This window comes from Staurois parvus, unplaced genomic scaffold (assembly GCF_062004578.1).
Source record: "Staurois parvus isolate SC_StPar_1 unplaced genomic scaffold, SC_StPar_1.0 ptg000390l, whole genome shotgun sequence".
NCBI lineage: Eukaryota > Metazoa > Chordata > Amphibia > Anura > Ranidae > Staurois > Staurois parvus.
The window spans coordinates 11,710,667-11,733,105 of NW_028318186.1; the positions used below are offsets into that span (position 1 = coordinate 11,710,667).

Genomic DNA, 22,439 nt, shown 5'->3' on the forward strand with positions numbered 1-22,439 from the left:
TTATTACTAATAAGACGTTGCTCATTGCTCATGGGAACCCTATGAATCACTGGATGACCCCTGGTTGAGAAAAGCTGTTCTAAAGGGTACATGATACAATTACAGTGGACCCTTTGGGGTTTATTTACTAAAGCTGGAGAGTCCAAAATCAGACTCCCTTCTGCCTAGAAACCAATCAGCTTCTAACCTCAGCTTGTTCAATGAAGCTTTGGCAATGAAACCTGGAAGCTGATTGGTTTCTATGCAGAAGGGAGTCTGATTTTGGACTCTCCAGCTTTAGTAAATAAACCCCTTTGTGTCACCAGTGGTATGGATGGGCTTCTTTGGAGTCCCACAAGAAGGTAAGAGTCTTATGACAGTTAAAAAAAACACATAGCCTCCTATAGTGCAGTCTAGTATTAGTTTGTACTTAAATAACCTCATGATGCAATTGGTAGAACCTGTATAAAAGTGGTGCCCTTGTTCAGATGTTCCTAGGGGAGACAGATGTCTAAATAAAACTCAAAACTATAGAAAACAAATGTCAAAATTGTATTATATGTATTTACAGATGAGCCGGCTGTCTTGGAAACAGAAGACCTGGACAGGAAGGCAATGCGACTAGGTGGTGGACTGGACCCGGACACCATATCTCTTGCCTCTGTCACGGCTGTCACAACTAATGTTTCCAATAAAAGGTAAACTGATGACTACTTCATAGGTGCTAAAGGATACGCCAGCCTTTTAGAAACTTTATAGCTATTACTCCGCTCACTATGCCAACATCTGCGGTATAACTATTGCCAGTGCAATGACGTCATCATGCTTTGTCAAGCATCCCAGCATGTGCAATGAAACCAACTGAGGGTGCTGGTATCACACATGTCTGGTAGTCTTTTAAATGTGTTCATTCTGTTATTAAATTGCTACTCTACAGATTATGAATAATTTTGGTGGTTGGTGACAATAAAGCCTTTTTCCGGATGGTATTAGCAGTTACATTTTACTTCTTAGAAAATGCAGAAAACCTTATAGCCCCTGGGATTTTTTAGGAAGTCGGTATACAAAGTTACCACAAATATTTAAAAGATACATCTGGGACCCACAGTGGAGAAGTCCATCCCAGGGGTCTGTGGATGTTGGAGAGCCAGCCAGAATATAGCCCCCAGGAATCAAGCAAGGAGCAGCAGAGCAGAGAGAAAAAGAACTAGGGAACCAGATCCATGGATACAAGTTACTCAGTAGAACAGAGTAGTGCCAGGACAGGCACTACCAAGAGTAGATGGTAGACTTCTCTACTGTGGGTTCCTGAACATGTATGGACAGCTATGGCCCCCATTTTTCTTTTTGGTAATAGTAGGATATTCTAGTGACTGATTTTCAGACACCCAGCTGGTAATATCAAAATCCTGATGAAGTGCACTGTGTTTCACGAAACGTGTAGAGATTACGATAGTCCTCAGTTTATGGATGTGAACCTCTTAAGCATTATTGCATGTTTGTATGGAGCAATTTGTACTTATGTATGAACTAATGATATCTCTAATGTATATGTTTTAAACTGGTGCATCTTTTGGCTTTTAGATTGGTTTTAACCATTGTCCACAATAAAGTATCTATTTTATATATTTGTGGTAACTTTGTATATTAACCTCCTAAAAATTCCCAGGGGCTATAAGGCTTTCTGCATTTTCTTGCAAGTGTATTTTGAGATAGAGGCATTGAACCTCTGTAATTGGTGCCTTTTCTGCATTTGTACTTCTGACATTTTACTTGCTAACTGCTGTTTCTGTTTGGAATAAACTTCAGAATACGGATGAGTGGATTTCCCTGGGTTTGGTTTATTAAGATTTTTAGAAATCCTTCTTGGCTTTTGAAGTTTGCAACCTTTGCGGTGAATCCCATTGATGTCTATAAGGGGCGAATCTTGTTATTCAGTTCTGGCCATCTGTAGGGCAAATAAGCAAGCTATTGTCAAGCAAAAGATATGGGAAGCCTGACACTGTCAAGGGGGACATACCAATACAAAAAAAAACAAAATAAAAAATAAAACAAAGCAATGCCTCTTTCTACACAGAATTGTCATCTCTGTCTAACAGCCCCATGAAACACTGACAACATGGATGTAGGGAGTACCCTCTTTTATAGTGAAGGGAAAGGGTTATCCATTCCTTCAAATTATTGGCTCTAGTGACTCAGAAGACCGGGGGCAAAGACTATGTACTGCATTATAGGTCATTCCTTATGTCTAGTGGCAAACATGCAAAGTGAAAAATCCCTTGTATTCACCATAGACCCATGGTGGCAGAAAACCCCTCTATGTTTACGTACAAAATGTTTTATATCACAGTGCAGGAAATCTGTGTCTATATTTGTTTTGTGAGCCGGAGACATAACGAGCCTCCTGAGATTTCCTATACTGTGTATATTAAATCCCTGCATTTATTTGTTTGTAGGCTTACTTTAATGTGATATTATGCAACTTATTTCTTTTCTCTGTAGATCTAAGCCGGACATTAAAATGGAGCCCAGTGCTGGGAGACCAATGGATTACCAAGTAAGACTTGGGGTTCTCAGGAAAATTTCTGTTTTCATTTTTGCAAACATGTTGCAGTTTAAAGTGACCCTACCGCCATACTATGGACATCAGGAAAAGAGCAAGCATTAAAATAACTCTCAAACTAGCTGATTCCAAAATATGTATGCATTGAACAGCAATTCATTTTGGGAATTCACATTCAGAGTAATCTGTGTTGCATGTAAGTTATTCTTAGGAGGAACCAGGAGCAGAATAAAAGGACAGGCACTGAATCTAGGATGAAAGGGTAGTGATTGGTATCTATAATCCTAGGCATTCCTTGAGGAATCCAAGATGGTGACATCTACACCATTGTAAAAGTCTTGTGTAGAGTCTCAAGAATAAGAAAGATGTTGCGCAATATACAGTAGTAATATTTTTTAGAGTACTTCTATTCAGTCATTACCTTTGGTGAAAAGATTTGTATTTCCATGGTTGGAGAACAGGTTTGCTTTATTTACGAATGGGTTAGTTCAAGAGTGTACAACAATTCTGGGGCCCATAGATCAAAGGTTCTTCCTCTCATATCCCAACTGTAGGATTGCATTACATTCCGTACAAAATACATATCTAATTTATTTATATTTTCTGGTGCTTGAATCTTTAGAAGGCTTTTATGTCCTAGACCAGTGGTCTCCAAACTATTGACCTTTATTTGCCTTTATCCAGCCCTTAAGGCACCATTCCATCCTTTACACCAACGATGGGGAGTCATTCTTCATACAGACACCAATAATAGGGCCCTATTCCTCCCCCAAATACCAACAATGGACCAACCATTGATACCAACAGTGGAGCACCACTCCTCCCACTGAATCCAACAATGGAGCCCTATTCCTCCCACTAAAGCCAAGGAGGCATATTTTACGCCCAGTGACGCTAGGGCATTTTCTAATCCCAGTGACCACAGACTGGCCCCCCAAAAGACTGAAGGACAGTTAATTGACCCTTTGTTTAGAAAGTTTGGAGAACCTAGTCTAGACATAAAACATATTTATCTTACATTTCTCTCAAATGAAGTAATTTGTTAATGCTAGGCCATACACTGTAGATCAGAACTAATATCTTTAATGTGGATTCACGTCACTGACCCTTTCTGGGAAATCTGAGTTTTCAGTAAGTGGAACATCTTACAATGCAATGGAGACATCACAGTGCCTTTTTGAAAGACACCTACTTTGTATTGAGGGCTGGTAAGGGGTGTACTTATGCTCAACTTACTGAAAACTCAATATCTACTTTGGCTTTTTAAAGCTACTGGGGCAAAGAAGTTATTTTGTTGTCAAAAAGGTGACTTTTAAATGAATTCTCTTACAGAAGAAGTAGAGCCTCATGAGCTATATATATGTACTGCAGTCATGGAGACCTAGTTTACATTTTGCACCACGAGAGATAAATTGTCATATTTAGTATGCTGTTGGTTTTGGCTAAGAACCCAATCCCATGTAATTCTTGGCAAAACAGATGAAAAAATAGAGTAAGCACCCCCAACTCCAGCCAAAAGATATTTTTTTTGTTTTGCTTAGAGTGATGAAAGGTGAAAGCCACCACCGGGTTTTTCTTTTTACCTGATTTTATGTTGAGGCATTTTTACCTCACTCTTTATACAGATGGCCATACCCTTCCCTAATCTATTTCAAAATTAATAAATTCAGGAAAAAAGATAATCAGACGAGGTGGAGATCACGACATCACTGCCTCGCCTCTCCAGTTTGCCTACTCTCCTATTCACAATGCAGCAGGGCAGCCGCTCAACACAGGACCTGGAAGCTGGTGGAGATCACTGTAGCAGAGGTGTCTACTACAATCATTTCCAGCTTCCTAAGGTATCCCACAGGTATTGCACATACAGTACATAATTACATTGGTCCAAGCGGCACCAATGTAACTAAATACAAATTTCCATACATACCCTTCAGTTATTATGTGTCTTTGTCATTTGATGATTATCTGACCTTCCTCTCCTGCAGGTTAGTATTACAGTGATCGAGGCTCGGCAACTGGTGGGATTAAACATGGATCCGGTGGTTTGTGTTGAGGTTGGAGATGAGAAGAAATACACCTCCATGAAAGAGTCCACCAACTGTCCGTACTATAATGAGGTTAGTACTTTGAACTGCAGACCATTATCAGCTTTCACAGAATGTGAGAAAGAAAGATTTTTGCGGGGAAAAAAAAATCTTCAAAATAACTAGACTTTTCTTCTTGATCACAGCCAGGCTGACAGTGTAGAGCTCCTTGTGAACAGACACTGGAGGAATGTTTTTCAAGTTAGCTTTTACTTAGTACATTCTCTGCATTGATGTGTTGCAAATACAAAGTGACTAAAAAGCAACTTGAAAGAAAGAAGATGCTAATGTATCAAACATTACATCCGGATAGAATGTTCCTATTTACAATATTTTCTAACTAGGTATAGATTAGGTTTTAAAATGAGAGCATACAACAGGTAACATGGATTATGTAACTCCTATTAGAAAAAGAAAAAAAAATGTTTTTACAGTAGTAATAACTGTCAGCGGTTTTTAGTTTAACACATTGACCACTATATACTAAACATACCCCAGTAAACGATTTGTTACATTTTTTACCCCAACACTTGCAGTTTACACTTTTCAATGCTACTGGTTTATCAGTCATTTCCATTGAGTGGTTTAGTTCTTTTTTATCTTACTGCTAAAGGTGGCCATAAATCAGTCGAATTTTGCTTGAAAATGTTGGTTTTCAAGACCCTTGCTTGATTTTCATAGTTCGGTCAAATCAAAGTTAGTTTTTGAGTGTAGTAATGAGAAAATCTGAAGGAGCAGGATGACAAATTTTTCTCAAAGGAAGAAATTTTAACTGTGAATGTGGGGAAAAAAATCAAATATTTATTGTAATGTTATTCCATTCAAATAGATGGGATTCCATTCATTTAGCAGGTTTGGACAAAATGTTAAGGGCCTTTGAACAAAAGTAGTTGACTCAATGATGGCAAAAAAAAGTTACTAGCGAACATTTGAACAAAAATCATCTGTATGGCCATCTGAATAGACTTTTAGGCAAAAAGGAAGAGCTGGAAGAAGAATTTACAAGCACCATCTTTTTCCAAATCATTTATTATACCTAATAACCATGGAGTGGGGTTGCAGATATAAAGTAAAGAGAAAGTAGAGAAGCTTGAAATGTCAGGTCAGAATGGTCGTACTTTGGAACTGTTCCAGAATACATGAATAAAGCTCCCTCTGCAGCTTGACGTTAATGGACGTTTGGGTATTATCTCTACTTCCCATGGTAATAAAGTCTATAATATGTTTAATAAAAGTAGCATAGCTCCATACGTTTGTCCAAGAGATGCCATTCTCCAACAGGGGTCTATAAAACCCAGGGGTTCCTCTAGAGCAGTGGTCTCCAAAACTACAGCCCAGGAGTCAGAAGTGGCCCTTTGCTTGCCTTTATCCGGCCCTTGGGGCACTATTCCTCCCACTGACATTAACAATGGGATATAATTCCTCCCACTGACATTAACAATGGGATATAATTTCTCCCACCGACGTTAATAATGAGATATAATTCCTTTCACTGACATTAACAATGGGATATAATTTCTCCCACTGACATTAATAATGGGATATAATTCCTCCCACTGACACCAATGATTGGGCACTATTCCTCCCACTGACACAGATGATGGGGCCCTATTCCTCCAACTGACATGAATGATTGGGCACTATTTCTTCCATTGGCAGGAATTCTCCCCACTGACACCAATGATGGAACACTATTTCTCTAATATCAAAAATAGGGCATTGTTTACTCCCACTGACACCAGTACATTTTCTATTCCCACTGGCCACAGTTTGGTTCCTCTAAAGTCTGAAGGACAGTAAACTGACCCTTTGTTTAGAAAGTTTGGAGACCCCTGCTCTAGAGGTTGCTAGGGGATCCTTGAGTTGTAGCCAATTGATCTTCCATATGATGGTGCTTGCACAGTTCAAGGCTAACGTGAATAGGCAGAGCCAGAAGCATGACACCAATGATCTTTTTAGTTCTCTTTAATGGTGGCATTCTTAACACGACTGTGAGGGATGCATTCACCCCAACCACCAATGTGAGAGGCATGTCTTTCTTTTAGTTTTACTTGTCTTAGGCAACAATGCTCATGTAGAACTACCCTCACAGGAGCTGATGAATTTTTGGGTCTCTCTTATGCTCTGCATTGCCAGGCACCACACATTTCCCACATCTTCACATACAGAGTCAGTAAACAGTCCTTGAGCTCTTTTTTTGTTGTTTTTATTTTGAGGTTAACAACTTGGATGGGCTCTAAGGGTACATGGGATGCCCTTGGAACTGCACACTTGAGGACAAACATCTTAGCAAATTGTACACTGTAAAAAAATGTGGATCAGAAACAATAGCACTGTCTCTTTAGGGAGCACTGAACTCCCTTTGGTGTACTTCCTTAGACCCCAGATGAATCCTTCCTCTTTACCCGGCTGCACTGAGGGTATCCTTGGGCAAGGGATTCCAAGATCTGCCACTTAAGTAGTCCTGGATGAGAACTAGTTGGGTCTTGCACCTGACCTCCCTCTCCCTTTATCTGGCCCGGGGGGTGTAGGAGTACTCACACTGTACTGTTTTTTTAGCTTGGTGGGTTTCAGTTGCTTTCAGGCCTTACGCTGGGCTGGCTCCTTCCCTGCTGACAGAATGTCCTCCCTAGGAGACTTGGCACAGTGGAGATCCTTCTGTCCAACAAACAGCCTGTAGGCTGGACTGGGCCCAATCTCAGGCTCCACTCTCCAGCACCTTCCTTCAATCCTTCTTCCACCCGACTTCCCCGCTGCACAGGCTCTATCATATTTAAGGTGTCCCTTTGGCCATCATGATCAGCCTCCTTCCTGGGAATTGGCAAAGTTCCCCTAAACATGCAAATCTAAGCCTCCTCCCCCACCCCTCTTCCAGAAAGTGCCATAAGTTTCTGGAAAGGTGGGAGGGCTCCAGAAGCCCTGACCTGTAGAGCCTCCCAGCCTGTGCTGAGGTGAACTCACTACCTTACTCCCAGGCTTACTCATCCCTGGCTTCTAACAAGCCTCTAACTAAAAAAAAAAACAACACATACCATTTACCTAGAGGGCAAAACATTCACACTACTGCATCTATGGAAGAGCAGCATTGTCACCCTAGGACAGGACTAAAACACCTCCCAAAAAAGAAAGCAGTTGACTAGAACAAACGGCAAAAAGATTGGTGTATAAATCCAAAGCAGAGTACAAAGTACATCAAATGGATGCAAAAAAGTATCTTTATTACGATCACAATGATCCTATGAAGGATAGGCTTTGAACATGGTGAACACAGAATCAAAAAAATAAAAACAGTGTATTAAAAACAAAAACAAAAGTCCACGGCATTCACTTAGCTGAAAAAATATAGAGCAGTAGAGGGCTTGAAAACCGATAAATATGAACCTTCTGGGAGAAGGAGGTCATCTTTAGTGATGGATGATAACGGCAAAACTGCAATAGTACATCTACAGTTCACCCTGAGTATGATCAAGATTATGCATCTTCATGTCTTGGATGTCTTACTGATTTCCAGTGATGACATAACTGAAGGAGGATAGATAGTTTCACCTCTCGAAAATATTCGTCAATTCCGGGTATTAAAATGGCATGTGGAGTGAATCGTGGAAAATCAACATATTCAATAAATGATAAGTAGGGGAGCAATCAATGCATAGATAATAATCAATAATAAAAGGTCATTCATGGAAAATTCAAATGCCAGGTAGAATCTAATGGCTATATTATGTGTATGAAGCTCCTTGGTGATAAATTACTCATATTACCTTCACAATGTCTCATCATCATTGATGTAGCTTGAAGATAGAGGATATATCAAGACTAAGCCAATCAATGTCGGCCGATTTCCCTTGAGTATGGTAGTAGCTATAAATAGCAATATTGAGTTTAGATCTAGGATGAATGAACATACATAAGTCAATCAAGTTAAATGAGACAATAATATAGTGTATATCCAACGTGTAAAATAAAGTAGCCAATACCCAGATTGGATCTGTAATAGATGAACAGACATACAGTAAGTCAATCAGTGGGATGCAACAATCAGGCAGTCGATCTCCAGCAAAAGGGGTAATCAACCTATAAGTGCACTAATTAAATATGAAATTCCCGAGGTATGAGTATATATATAGATGATTTATAATCCTGATCAAATTACAGAGCAGGCTTGGCACAATGAGTGTGCCTACATTAAAGTGGAGTTCCACTCACGCTGTCAAAAAATAAAAGTCAGCAGCTACAAAAACTGTAGCTGCTGACTTTTAAAAAAACAGCCACTTACCTGTCCCTCGGTCCCGCGGTATGTCCCCTGCAGCCCATTTCACCGGCCGTCCTGTATTCCAAGAGGCCTGCATCTTCAGTGTGGGCACCCGTCTATGATAGCTTGCGGCTTCACAGCTGGGTACCCACTGCGCATGTGCAAGTAGCGATGCGCTTCGTGAATGGCCCTGTAGTCTTCTGGGACCTGTCACGAGAGAACATGTTCCGCTTCCCATTGCCTAGGCAATCGGACCGAAAGTGGTTGTGGGTACCTGTCAAATTCGGGTACACGTTCCCCCCCTGCCCCCCAAAGGTGCCAATCCTTAATGGGGAGCTGGGGAGCAGTCCTTAAAGCGGAACCTCCCCTTTTGGGTGGAGCTCCGCTTTAAGGCCAAGTAATGAATGAAATCCAGTGGCGTCATATATGAGGAACAATGTTTTGTATTTTGAACGTTACTTTCCACTGGAGAGATACTTAGCAATAAGGTCGCCGTAGGAAAATACAGGTACTCCCAGGAGTATATGTTTCAATGATCGGTTTCCATCTTGCCGAATATGAATCAAAGATGGAGGCGTGTGGGGCACATCTTCCTCCTCATGGAGACTTCAGCGCAGGTGATGCTTGGACGTGATGATGTCACTACGTTGACGCGTTTTTTCCGCCAATCATCGCGGACTTCGTCAGAATCATTTGATTTCTGGCAGGATCAAATTTTTTTTTAAATTAGTGAACAGATATGAAAAACATTAAATGACATATTTAACAGGTCAAAATGAAGCCTATAAGATCCATTCATTGTTAGGGTTTAAATACATGTCCCTCTGAGTTCCGTTATCTGAATTCCGTCTCTTATAATCAATGTCTCTCCTTCTTCCCACAGTACTTCGTCTTTGATTTCCACGTGCCTCCAGACGTGATGTTTGACAAAATAATCAAACTGTCAGTAAGTAACAATGTTTGCCATTCCCTATTGACATAAAACACTCGGCAGTGTGATCACTTCTGCCATCAGCACAAACACGTTTTTACAACCTCAGTTTGCTTCCTCTGGGGCTCCAGGGAATATTGATTTTATTTCCCAGCGTTCACCAAGAATGCAGAGCGATATTTATGCTTTCAATAATGAACATGGTGAGTGGTTAGAAAAACGAGGCTTATTTTCAGAAGAAAAACATGAAAAAAAAAAAAAAGTTTTATATCTCTTATGTTTCATATCAATTCGCAGCTTAAATTTATCTTAGATTAGAGAAAGATCGAGGGCAGAGTTACTAGGTGGAATGACATCGGCAGCAGCCCAATTTACCCATGCGTTATGTCGATTTTTTCCTATCTAGTAGCAAACATTTTCAGATTCGATGCAGTGCAAGTCGTGAGTATGTAATATTTCCCTTTGTACTAGAAGTTTTCACTGGCAGTAAGCACTTGCTGAGATTGTGATCCCAGAGGATATTTTAAAGCCTTCCTTTCAGTCTTGTCCAGTTGTACCGCTTCCTCTCCTCTACTGAAATTGCTTCCTCTGATTTCACTCCACACTGTGAGCTTCTCACAATGTGCATTAGAAGCTGCAGCAAGTCAGAAACAGCGTGCTTCATCTCTTGGCTGAAGCCCAGCATCATCTAAGCAGGGAAAGCAAAATAAACTTCACTTTTAAAATAGTTGTAAGGACTACAGTAACTTTGACTATTGTTAAAAATGTTCCCTCCTCCTTCCTCCTACCTATCCTGCATACCCTGTAGAAAAAATATCTGGATACTCACCCTTTCACTGGCAGTAAGCACTTGCTGAGATTGTGATCCCAGAGGATGTTTTAAAGCCTTCCTTTCAGTTTTACCCAGTTGTACCACCTCCTCTCCTCTGCTGAAATTGCTTCCTATGATTTCACTCTACACTGTGAGCTTCTCACAATGTGCATTAGAAGCTGCAGCAAGTCAAGCCCACTTCATCTCTTGGCCGAAGGATGCCCAGTATCACCTAGCCCCTCCCCAGCCTGACTGTTCCTGGCCCTTCACTGGAATTCATTAGATAACAGTTCTTTTATTCATGGGACTTCAGCATCCTACAGTGGTTTGCAAAATAAACTTCAGTTTTAAAATGGTTGTAAGGCCTAGAGTAACTTTAACTATTCTTAAAAATGTTCCCTACCTATCCTGCATACCCTGTATAAAAAAATATCTGTAACTTCGGCTCCACTGTGTAAGGGAGTGCTGGACAATGGCTGAGACTGAGCTTTGACATCACCCATAGGCTTCAATAGTCCAGTCATTGTTAAGGTGGTGTTTCCTCCTCTTCCTGCAGCAGCTGCTCACTGACACAGGAAAGCTGGAGCTGCAGGATTTTGTGACTGGACCAGAGAGAATGAAATTTTTTATGTAATATAATTTTATATAGGGTATGCAGGATAGTTACATAATTAGTCTGGCTGAAAAAAAGACAAAAGTCCATCCAGTTCAACCATAAAAAAAAAGTTATAATCCTATACCCACAGTTGATCCAGAGGAAGCAAAACAACCCAGCAAAGCATGATCCAATTTGCTCCTGCTGGGAAAAAAAATCCTTCCTGATACCCCAAGAGGCAATCGGATATTCCCTGGATCAACTTTACCTATAAATGTTAGTATCCAGTTATATTCTGTGTATCTAAGAAAGAATCCAGGCCTTTTTTGAAGCAATCCACTGAGCTGGCCAGAACCAACTCCTGAGGGAGTCTATTCCATATTTTCACAGCTCTCACTGTGAAGAAACCCTTCCATGTTTGAAGATTAAATTTCTTTTCCTCCAGACGTAATGAGTGTCCCCTTGTCCTCTGTGATGACCTCAGGGTGAATAGCTCTACACCGAGTTCACTATATGAACCACTGATGTATTATACATGTTGATCATATCCCCCCTTAATCTCCTCTTCTCAAGAGAGAATAAATTTAGTTCCTCTAATCTTTCCTCATAGCTGAGCTCCTCCATGCCTCTTATCAGTTTAGTTGCCCTTCTCTGTACTTTCCCAAGTTTTTTGTAAATTGGTGCCCATAGGTAGGTAGGAAAAAAAGGGAGAGGGAATATTTTTAGGAATTTACAGAATTAGCCTTTTCTTCCACTTTTAGGCCCCTTTCACACTGGCGGACTTATCGGATCCACCTGTCCATTTTTACAGGTGGACCTAATTGGACCATCCATTGCCCTCTGATGGGCCAGTTGATGTAAATGGATATGTGCCCATTTTCACCCACCTGCATCTGATCCGATCCGCTAAAAAAAGATGGATAGGGATCCATTACCCATCCCTCTAGCGTTTCCGATGACAGTTGGATGTAAACGGACAGGCAGTCCAGTTCCATCTCACTGCCCCATAGAGGAAAGTGGGTTGTGTCTGTGTCTGCTCTGCCTAAGCCCCCTGATCCCCGCTGAGCAAGAGGACCCACTGGCAGAGCCCGTCATATGAAAGGGACCTAAGGCCCAACACTAGCCAAAACTTTTTTATTTAGTTTTGGATAGAGCAGGAAAGGGTTGCACTCTCAGGATTTTCTGCAGCCTCTGCTTCTATTGGGGAGTTCCCATCACTTCTTGTAAGGCATAATGGACTGTCCCTTTAAGCCCCCTTCACACCTGTCTGGTGTGTTTCTGTATGTTATTGCACAAACGTTAATGTGCGTTATTTTGCATACAAGTAACCTATTCATTTTGAACACACAACAACGCACAGAAAAACAGACAGGAACCTTTTTTTAATGCAGTGTACAGTACACTAAAGTGCACGTTTGTTGTGGTGTTTTTGCAAGGTCTGTTGAAGTTGCGTTTTTCACAACATATAAGTATGGAGCCAACCTTAAAGCTGCATCTCCCCTGTGTTTAATGGTGATAAAATAAAGTAAAAACTTGCTCTGTGAACAATATTTGTTATATGTGGCTTTGCCCTGTCCCATAGGTCATCCACTCCAAGAATCTCCTGCGCAGTGGCACATTGGTTGGCTCCTTCAAGCTGGATGTGGGGACAGTCTATACACAACCTGGTAGGTCCTTGTAGGCTGGCGCTTAGGATGTTTAAATGTAAATGTACTTTGTAAATCCATGTCTAACTTCCATCTCTTGCATCCTCCTTCTAGAACACCAGTTCTACCACAAATGGGCCATTCTTTCCGACCCTGATGACATCACAGCGGGGGTTAAAGGTTACCTAAAATGTGACATTGCTGTCGTTGGTAAAGGGGACAACATAAAGACGCCTCACAAAGCTAACGAGACTGATGATGATGACATTGAAGGGTGGGTGTCTCAGCCCTTGTACCTGTCTGCTTCTCTCTATGTGGGCAATTTCGGTGGCTTCATTTTTCAGTTGACGTTTATGTGTGGCACTTTGGGACTTCTGCAACACATTTCATGGCGTCAAATGTTTTATGCTAAAGGAGGCATGAAAGAAACCTGTCATCCTTTTAAAAATGGCCTGCTAAAGCACTGTCATTGGATAGTGGGATGGTGGCTGGGCAGGAGATAGCTTTGGAGTTGGGACTTATCTATGAGGTAGGAAAAGGCGAGCCTCTACTAACAGAGTTGACGATTGACCCTCTACAACTCAAAAGTAGGAAGAGGAATTCAAGGTATGGATATTTTTACATACAGTAGTTATGTTGATCCAGCTTGGAACAATGTAATCATGCATATACCCTATATATATATCCTAGATTGTAAGCTCGAAAGAGCAGGGCCCTCGATCCCCTCATGTTTTGCATTGTATTGGTATTGTTCTGTCACATGTTCTGTCCCCCTTTGTAATGTACAGCACTGAGCGAATTATTGGCGCTTTATAAATACTGTATAATAATAATAATAATAATATACCACACCTGTAGGATCCCTCTAGAAGTTGGAAATCACTGAAGCAGGCACCGCTACTCCAGTGATCTCCACTACCTTCTAGGTTCTGTGCCAGGCTGGTGACCTTCTGAGTTCACAATGCAACAGGGCAGCTGCAGATGGGACCTGGAAGGTATTGGAGATCACTATGACCGGGTACCAGCTCGCCCGGAGCAGCCACGTGCTCGTCAGCTCCGGCGCCCCCGCGCCCGATCCGCTGCCATCCGGGCCCCTGAGCCTGCTGCCGATGTCTCCACCAACACCCTGAAGGGGACACAGACACTCCGTCCCTCCAGCGGAGCTCCGGCGGTCCGAAGCGGCTTGAGGCCTACCACGGCACCCGAAGCCGCTGTGTTTCCTGCCGGCCGTGGCTGGAATCGCAGCGGGACGCCTCCGCTCCTCCGGGGAAGCTACCACCACCACCAACGGTCCTCCTAACATAGGAGGGATCCACCTCCACCCCGACGCTCCAGGACATCAGGTACTCCACCAGGGGCACCCACTACCCATCAGGGAGCCCAACCACCATCCCACCGCCAGCCACCAGGGATCCCACCACCCACCGGAAACCCTAACCACCAGGGACCCTTAACCACTATCCCTCCAGGGATCGCTACTAACCCACCAGGGATAGCACGGCTACCATCCCACCAGGGATCCCCTGCCCTCCACCCCACCTGGGACTACCAGCCACCTCCCACTGCGTTTCGGACACTGCTTCGCCATCCCTGACCAGCACCCCCTCACCCACCCCGACCCTTCCTGCACCCCGCTCACCCCAACATGCCGCCCGCGCTCCTCCTCCTTGTCCTCCTCTCCTCCATCCCTAAAACCGCCTTCCTCTACCCACCCACCCCCGCTAAGCAGCTCTATATCGCCCCCTCACTTCTCCCCTCTCCCCACTATGGCACCCACCACCTCCTCCTGCTACTCCACTTCCCCGCTGACCCACTTGCCACCACTTTCAGACCCAAGCGCTCCTACACCTCCCGTTCCCACGCCACCTTCCTCACCCTCCTCCTTCTCATATCAGCTGGGGACATCTCCCCAAACCCTGGCCCCTCACCACCTCACACCCCCCCTAGAGCCCCCCCTGCTCACGCCAGCCGACGCGACCCCCTCAACCTCATACATGTACCCCTCCTCCCCATATCTATCCCCCCTCTCTCGGTTGCACTCCTGAATGCCCGTTCGGTTTGCAATAAGCTTACCGCCATCCATGACCTCTTCATCTCCCGCTCCCTCAAGCTCCTAGCAGTCACCGAAATCTGGGTACAGGCCACTGACTCCACTTCCCCTGCGGCACTCACCCATGGAGGTCTCATCTGGACCCATTCACCAAGACTGAGCGATCGCAGAGGTGGTGGTGACGGCTTGCTCCTATCACCGCTTAGCACCTTCCAGGTCCTCCCTAACCCACCCTCTCTTTCCTTCCCCTCCTTTGAGGCGCACTGCATCCGACTCTTCTCACCCACCCCCCTAAGGATCGCAGTGATCTACAGGCCTCCCGGATCCATAGCCCGCTTCCTGGATGACTTCGCCGCCTGGCTCCCCTTCTTCCTCTCCTCTGAGCTACCGACCATCATCCTCGGGGACTTCAACATTCCCATCAACGACAACACCCCGGCTACTTCCCAATTCCTCCACCTAACCTCCTCCTTCGCGCTCACACAGCACACTCAATCCTCCACCCACTTCGGAGGGAACACCCTGGACCTTGTCTTCTCCCACCTCTGTACCCTCAACCAGTTCTCGAACACCCCCTTCCCTCTCTCCGACCACCACCTCCTCACCTTCTCCATCTCCCCTTCCCCCAACTCCCCCCCTCAAAAACGCCAAACCATCACCAGCCGCAACCTCCGCAACCTGAACCCGGCCCCCCTTCACTCTGCCGCCGACTGCCTACACGACAGCATCCTCCCACTGTCATGTCCTGACATAGCCACCACCTTGTACAATGACTCACTGTCAGCTGCCCTAGACTCTCTGGCACCCCTAACCACACGCATCATCAAACCCAGACCGCTTCAACCCTGGCAGACCGACAGCACTAAACGCCTCAAACATCGCAGTCGCGCACTGGAGAGACTGTGGCGCAAAACCAGGTCCCCTCATACTTTCTCCCTCTACAAATCTGCATTTCTTATCTACACCTCCTCCCTCCACGCCGCCAAGCAGGCCTACTTTGTTAACCTAATAAACACCCTCTCCTCCTGCCCCCGCCGACTCTTCTCCACCTTCAACTCCCTGCTCTCCCCCCCCCCTCCTCCACTCAGTACCTCTCTCACCGCCCACGAGATTGCCACCCATTTCCACAACAAGATTGACGCTATCCGTAAGGACATCGTCAACTTGCAATCTACCTCCCCACCTAGCCTCCTCGCCCCGTCACCCCTTCATCTCCCACCTCCTCTGCCCTCACAACCGCACTGCCCCCCTCCTCTCCCAATGCCCCGCCCACCATAACCCCCCCCCGCACTGCACTCCCTCAGCCCTGTCACTACTGAGGAAGTCGCCAAAGTCCTCTCAAAAGCCCGCCTCACTACCTGCCCCCTGGACCCTATCCCCTCTCAACTCCTCCGGTCACCCCCCTCTTCCCTCATCCGCTCCCTCACCCACATCTTCAATCTCTCTCTCTCTACTGGCGTATTCCCCTCCCCCCTAAAGCACGCGCATATCACCCCCATCCTCAAAAAGCCCTCCCTGGATCCCGCGGACCCCAACAACCTCAGACCCATCTCCCTGCTGCCACTCACCTCCAAGCTCCTTGAACGCATAGCCTACGATCGCCTAAGCCAGTGGTCGGCAAGCCGCGGCTCGCGAGCCACATGCGGCTCTTTACAAGCTTAAATGCGGCTCTTCTGTGTGCCGGGCGCCCGCTCCCCTCCCTCCTCTCCCTCCCCTCCCTCCCTCCTCTCCCTCCTCTCCCTCCTCTCGGACGGGCGTGTGCCGGGCGGCCGCCCCCTCACCTCCCCTCCCCTCCCCTCCCTCCTCTCGGACGGCCGCCCGCTCCCCTCCCTCCTCTCGGGCGGCCGCCCCAAAAGTCAGGACTCTGCAGCTGTCAGGATGTAGGCGGGGCAGCCAGGATGTAGGCGGGGCAGCGTGACGAGCTCCTCTTCTCTCACAGTCCGCCCTGAAGACCAGAACGGCGCGGGAAGCACGACGAGAGGAACGCGCGGAGCAAAGGTAAGTGAATTGACACAGGGGGGACTTACTATATGGGGGATGAATTTCTATATGGGGGACTTACTATATGGGGGGGGACTTACTATATGGGGGATGAATTACTATATGGGGGGGGACTTACTATATGGGGGATGAATTACTATATGGGGGGGGACTTACTATATGGGGGATGAATTACTATATGGGGGGGACTTACTATATGGGGGACTTACTATATGGGGGACTTACTATATGGGGGGACTTACTATATGGGGGGGGACTTACTATATGGGGGATGAATTACTATATGGGAGATGAATTACTATATGGGAGATGAATTACTATGGGGGATGAATTACTATATGGGGGATGAATTACTATATGGGGGATGAATTACTATGGGGGATGAATTACTATATGGGGGATGAATTACTATGGGGATGAATTACTATATGGGGGATGAATTACTATATGGGGGATGAATTACTATGGGGGGGATGAATTACTATGGGGGGATGAATTACTATATGGGGGATGAATTACTATGGGGGATGAATTACTATGGGGGGATGAATTACTATGGGGGGATGAATTACTATGGGGGATGAATTACTATATGGGGGATGAATTACTATGGGGGATGAATTACTATATGGGGGATGAATTGCTATGGGGGATGAATTGCTATATGGGGGATGAATTGCTATATGGGGGATGAATTACTATGGGGGATGAATTACTATATGGGGGATGAATTACTATATGGGGGATGAATTACTCTATGGGGGATGAATTACTCTATGGGGGATGAATTACTATGGGGGATGAATTACTATATGGGAGATGTATTTTCAGTTTTAAAAATGTGGCTCTCAAAATAAATTTCAATTGTGGTTTTGGCGAGATTTGGCTCAGTTGAAAAAAAAGGTTGCCCACCACTGGCCTAAGCGCCCACCTTACAGACAATAACCTCCTTGACCCTCTACAGTCCGGCTTCCGTCCCCTACACTCCACTGAAACTGCCCTCCTCAAAATCACTAACGACCTACTCAACGCCAAAGCCAAGGGCGACTACTCTGTCCTCCTTCTCCTGGACCTCTCTGCGGCCTTCGACACAGTTGACCACCCCCTCCTCCTTTGCCATCTCCCTTGGCATCGGAGATACTGCTCTCTCTTGGTTCTCATCCTACCTATCCCGACGCTCCTTCAGTGTCACCTACAATGGTGCCACCTCCCCCTCCCTCCCCCTCTCTGTTGGGGTCCCCCAAGGCTCTGTCCTTGGACCCCTTCTCTTCTCCATCTACACCTCCTCCCTGGGCAAACTCATACAATCTCACGGCTTCAACTATCACCTCTATGCTGACGACACCCAAATCTACCTCTCCACCCCTCACCTCACCCCCACTATCTCCGCCCGCATCACTCACCTCCTAAATGACATCTCAGACTGGATGTCGCTACATTTCCTCAAGCTCAACCTCTCCAAAACCGAGCTCCTCATCTTCCCCCCTGCCAACACCCCCCCCCCATCCTATCCATCATCACCAACAACTCCACTATCACTCCCGCCCCGCAAGCCAAAGTCCTTGGCGTCATTCTTGACGCGAACCTCTCCCTCCAACCGCATGTCAAATCACTCACAAACACATGCAGGCTCCATCTTCGCAACATTGCCAAGATACGCTCCTTCCTCACCCCAGACACCACCAAACTTCTAGTACACTCCCTCATCATCTCACGCCTTGACTACTGCAACTCCCTCCTCACTGGCCTACCCAAGTGCAGGCTCTCCCCGCTCCAGACCATCCTGAACTCAGCTGCCAGACTCATCCACCTCACCACCCGCTCCACCTCTGCCACCCCCCTCTGCCTCTCCCTCCACTGGCTCCCGATTGCCCAACGCATCAAATTTAAACTCCTAACCCTGACCTACAAAGCCGTTCACAACACTGCCCCTGACTACCTCACCAACCTGATCACCAAGTACCACCCTACCCGTACCCTTCGCTCCTCACAGGACCTCCTTCTATCCTGCTCCCTGGTCTCCTCCTCCCATGCACGACTGCAGGACTTCTTCAGGTCCTCCCCCATCCTCTGGAACTCACTGCCCCAATCCATCAGACTGTTGCCTTCCTTATTCACATTCAGGCGCTCCCTCAAAACCCATCTCTTCAGGGAAGCCTACCCCACCCTCACCTAACGGCCATCCTCCCTCATTCCTCCCACCACTTCATCCCCCTCAGCCACTTCCTACTGTACCTTTACCCCCTCCCTCCTAGATTGTAAGCTCGTAAGAGTAGGGCCCTCTTACCCCTCGTACGTTGTTTGTTGTTGTTGTACTGTGCCATGTATTGTCCCCCCTATTGTACAGCGCTGAGCAAACCCTTTGGCGCTATATAAACTCGTAGTAATAATAATAATAATAATAATAACTGTAATAGCAATGCCTATTTTAGTGATTTCAAAGCTTCTAGAGAGATCCCACAGGTATAGTATATGCATAGTTACATTGGTCCAAACTGGACCAGCATATCTATGTATAAATATCCATACTTGGAATTATTTTTTAAGTTTGAGGGACACAAAAGTTAAAACCCAATACAGGTTCCCTCTCCTCCCCTTTCCACAAAAAATAAAAAGTGGAGTTCCTTTTTATAGTGAATATGTGCATTACCCATGCAGGGCAAACCAACAGGCTGATTTAACTTCCTCCCTTCCATGCCGCATATATTGAACCTTCTTCTGCTTCCCTGCTGTTCCTTTCGATTGCAGGAGAGAAGAAAATACCCAATACCTTTCGAAATAACAGAGCTGGTGATATTTTTAAAAAATATATTCTTCACATTTTTTTTAACATATAAAAAAGTCATTTTAACATATATTTTTACATATATTTGTAAATGCATTTAAAAAATGTAGATTTCTATTTTTAAAGACATACAGTATATTTGAAATCTATTTTTAAAAATATTTTTCATTTATTTTATAATAAAAACAAATTTCAACATACAGTATATATATATATATATATATATATATATATATATATATATATATATATATATATTTTTTTTTTTTTTTTTTTTTTAATATATTGAATTTGGCCAATATTGCAGCATTTCAAATATACTGTATATCAATATATTTGGGAAGAATATTTTATAAATGTATTTCAAATATATTTTTCTTCCATATGGGAAGATTGGGGCAATAAACCACTGGGTAGGTAAAAATATTTTTTCGGGGGTCTGTACTTCAGACCATAAAGAGGGACAACTGAGGAAGAGAGAGGGACTGAGGGGTTTGGTTGGAAAAGAAGAACAGTCCCTTTGAATGAGGGACAGTTGGGATCTATGTGTAAAGGTTAATTAAGAAGCTGATAATCTCAGCAGGAATGGGAGCGTGGCTTCCTTTGCATCCATCTAATGTCAAATCTGTCATTATCTTGTGCTGTAGACGTAGTCTCCCTCCTTCAGCTGTAAGTCACAGGCACTACATGAAATGAGGCCACTGCATGACATACCTCATTAAATCCCGTGTTTCCGTCATTTCATTATCACCAGCCCCCAGCCTTCATTAAGTCCATCGCCTACCGCACAGAAATGTTAAACTGATTGAATTACCCGATCGTTTGGTTTAATGCCAATGTTTCATTACAATCACCTCACTAACATAAAAAGATAAAAGTGTTGCTGAAAGAGGAACGTACATTCTCTGCCGGCTGATGCAACTGGTTCACTTAAAGTAGAATTCCAGTTTTAAAGCATTACAGTAAAATCAGTCTGTATCAGGGGTGGACTGACCATTTGGAAGCTCGGGCGCTGCCCGGGGGCCCGGGGTCAGTAGGGGGCCCTATGAGATGCCCCTGGTACCTTTTTCATAGGCTTTTTTGAGTTTGGGCAAGGACACAGGGGCCCCATGATCCCCTATTGAGGGCCCGGGGTCAGTAGGGGGCCCCATGAGATGCCCCTGGTACCTTTTTCATAGGCTTTTTTGAGTTTGGGCAAGGACACAGGGGCCCCATGATCCCCTATTGCTCAGGGGCCCCATGAGTTGTCAGTCCGCCCCTGGTCTGTATATACAGTAAGGCCGGCCATACATGGGTCGATTTCTGAGCGATTTTTCGTTTGAAAATTGGACCTAAGAATAATCGGCCAATTTTCGCTCTGTTAGTGGGGCAATAGCACCGGACAATTTTTGTGGTTCCTCCCCATTTCGTTTATCGGGCATGCTGGAAAATGAGTGAAAAAACGACCAATTTTCGAAATCATTGGTGGCACCATCGGATTGCAGAACGAACGATGTTTTCGATTTTCGATCGAAAAATCGTTCGGAATTCGACCCATGTATGGCCTGCTTAAAGCATGCTTGTTATACTGACTGTGGAACCTAAGTGGTTAATCCTCTGGATTGTGTAAAAAAGCTGTTTGATCCTGACTTCTCTGATCCTCCCCTTCTTCCAGTGCCCCCCTCCTATCTCCTGATAAGACATGTCGTGTGGAGACACCCTGCACATGCTCAAATTGGTGTGTATTGCTAGAGAGGTTTTTTTCGTTCTTGGGAGAGTGCATGCGATCAGCACAGGGCCAATCAGTACTGTCCAGACAGAGATCAGGGATTCTGCATCCTCCTAGAGCAGAAAGAATACTCCTTCTACAAGCTTTAACCAGTGTTCACCTGGACACTGATAGAAGTCACAAGACTGCTATATACTGGTGATGGGAAAAAGGTATTTAGCAGTTTATATTTACTAAAATAATTGCATTTCTGTATTGTGTGTACTGTGGGAGACCAGATATAGTGAATGCAGCGTCCAGGGAGACCAGATACAGTGAATGCAGGGTCCTGGGAGACCAGATATAGTGAATGCAGGGTCCGGGGAGACCAGATATAGTGAATGCAGGGTCCGGGGAGACCAGATATAGTAAATGTAGGGTCCGGAGAGACCTGATATAGTGAATGCAAGGTCCTGGGAGACCAGATATAGTAAATGCAAGGTCCTGGGAGACCAGATATAGTGAATTCAGGGTCCTGTAAGACCAGATATAGTGAATGCAGGGTCCGGGGAGACCTGATATAGTGAATGCAGGGTCCGGGGAGACCAAATATAGTGAATTCAGGGTCCTGTAAGACCAGATATAGTGAATGCAGGGTCCGGGGAGACCTGATATAGTGAATGCAGGGTCCGGGGAGACCAGATATAGTGAATGCGGGGTCCTGGGAGACCAGATATAGTAAATGCAGGGTCCGGGGAGACCAGATATAGTGAATGCAGGGTCCGGGGAGACCAGATATAGTGAATGCAGGATCCGGGGAGACCGGATATAGTGAATGCAGGGTCCAGGAAGACCAGATATAGTGAATGCAGGGTCCTGGGAGACCAGATATAGTGAATGCAAGGTCCTGGGAGACCAGATATAGTGAATGCAGGGTCCGGGGAGACCAGATATAGTGAATGCAGGGTCCTGGGAGACCAGATATAGTGAATGCAGGGTCCGGGGAGACCAGATATAGTGAATGCCGGGTCCTAGGAGACCAGATATAGTGAATG

At 45.0% G+C, this 22,439-nt stretch overlaps 1 protein-coding gene across 18 annotated transcripts in view; it reads left to right on the top strand.

The window, feature by feature from the left end:
* Positions 1-22,439, top strand: part of OTOF (otoferlin) — a 547,586-nt gene that overhangs the window by 379,674 nt on the left and 145,473 nt on the right. For all 18 annotated transcript variants that reach the window (XM_089686080.1, XM_089686077.1, XM_089686076.1 and 15 more), the window contains 6 exons: positions 551-677; positions 2,482-2,536; positions 4,528-4,659; positions 9,762-9,824; positions 12,798-12,882; positions 12,976-13,135. In XM_089686080.1, the coding sequence (XP_089542206.1) occupies positions 551-677; positions 2,482-2,536; positions 4,528-4,659; positions 9,762-9,824; positions 12,798-12,882; positions 12,976-13,135 (622 nt within the window). The remainder of the gene's footprint in view (positions 1-550; positions 678-2,481; positions 2,537-4,527; positions 4,660-9,761; positions 9,825-12,797; positions 12,883-12,975; positions 13,136-22,439) is intronic.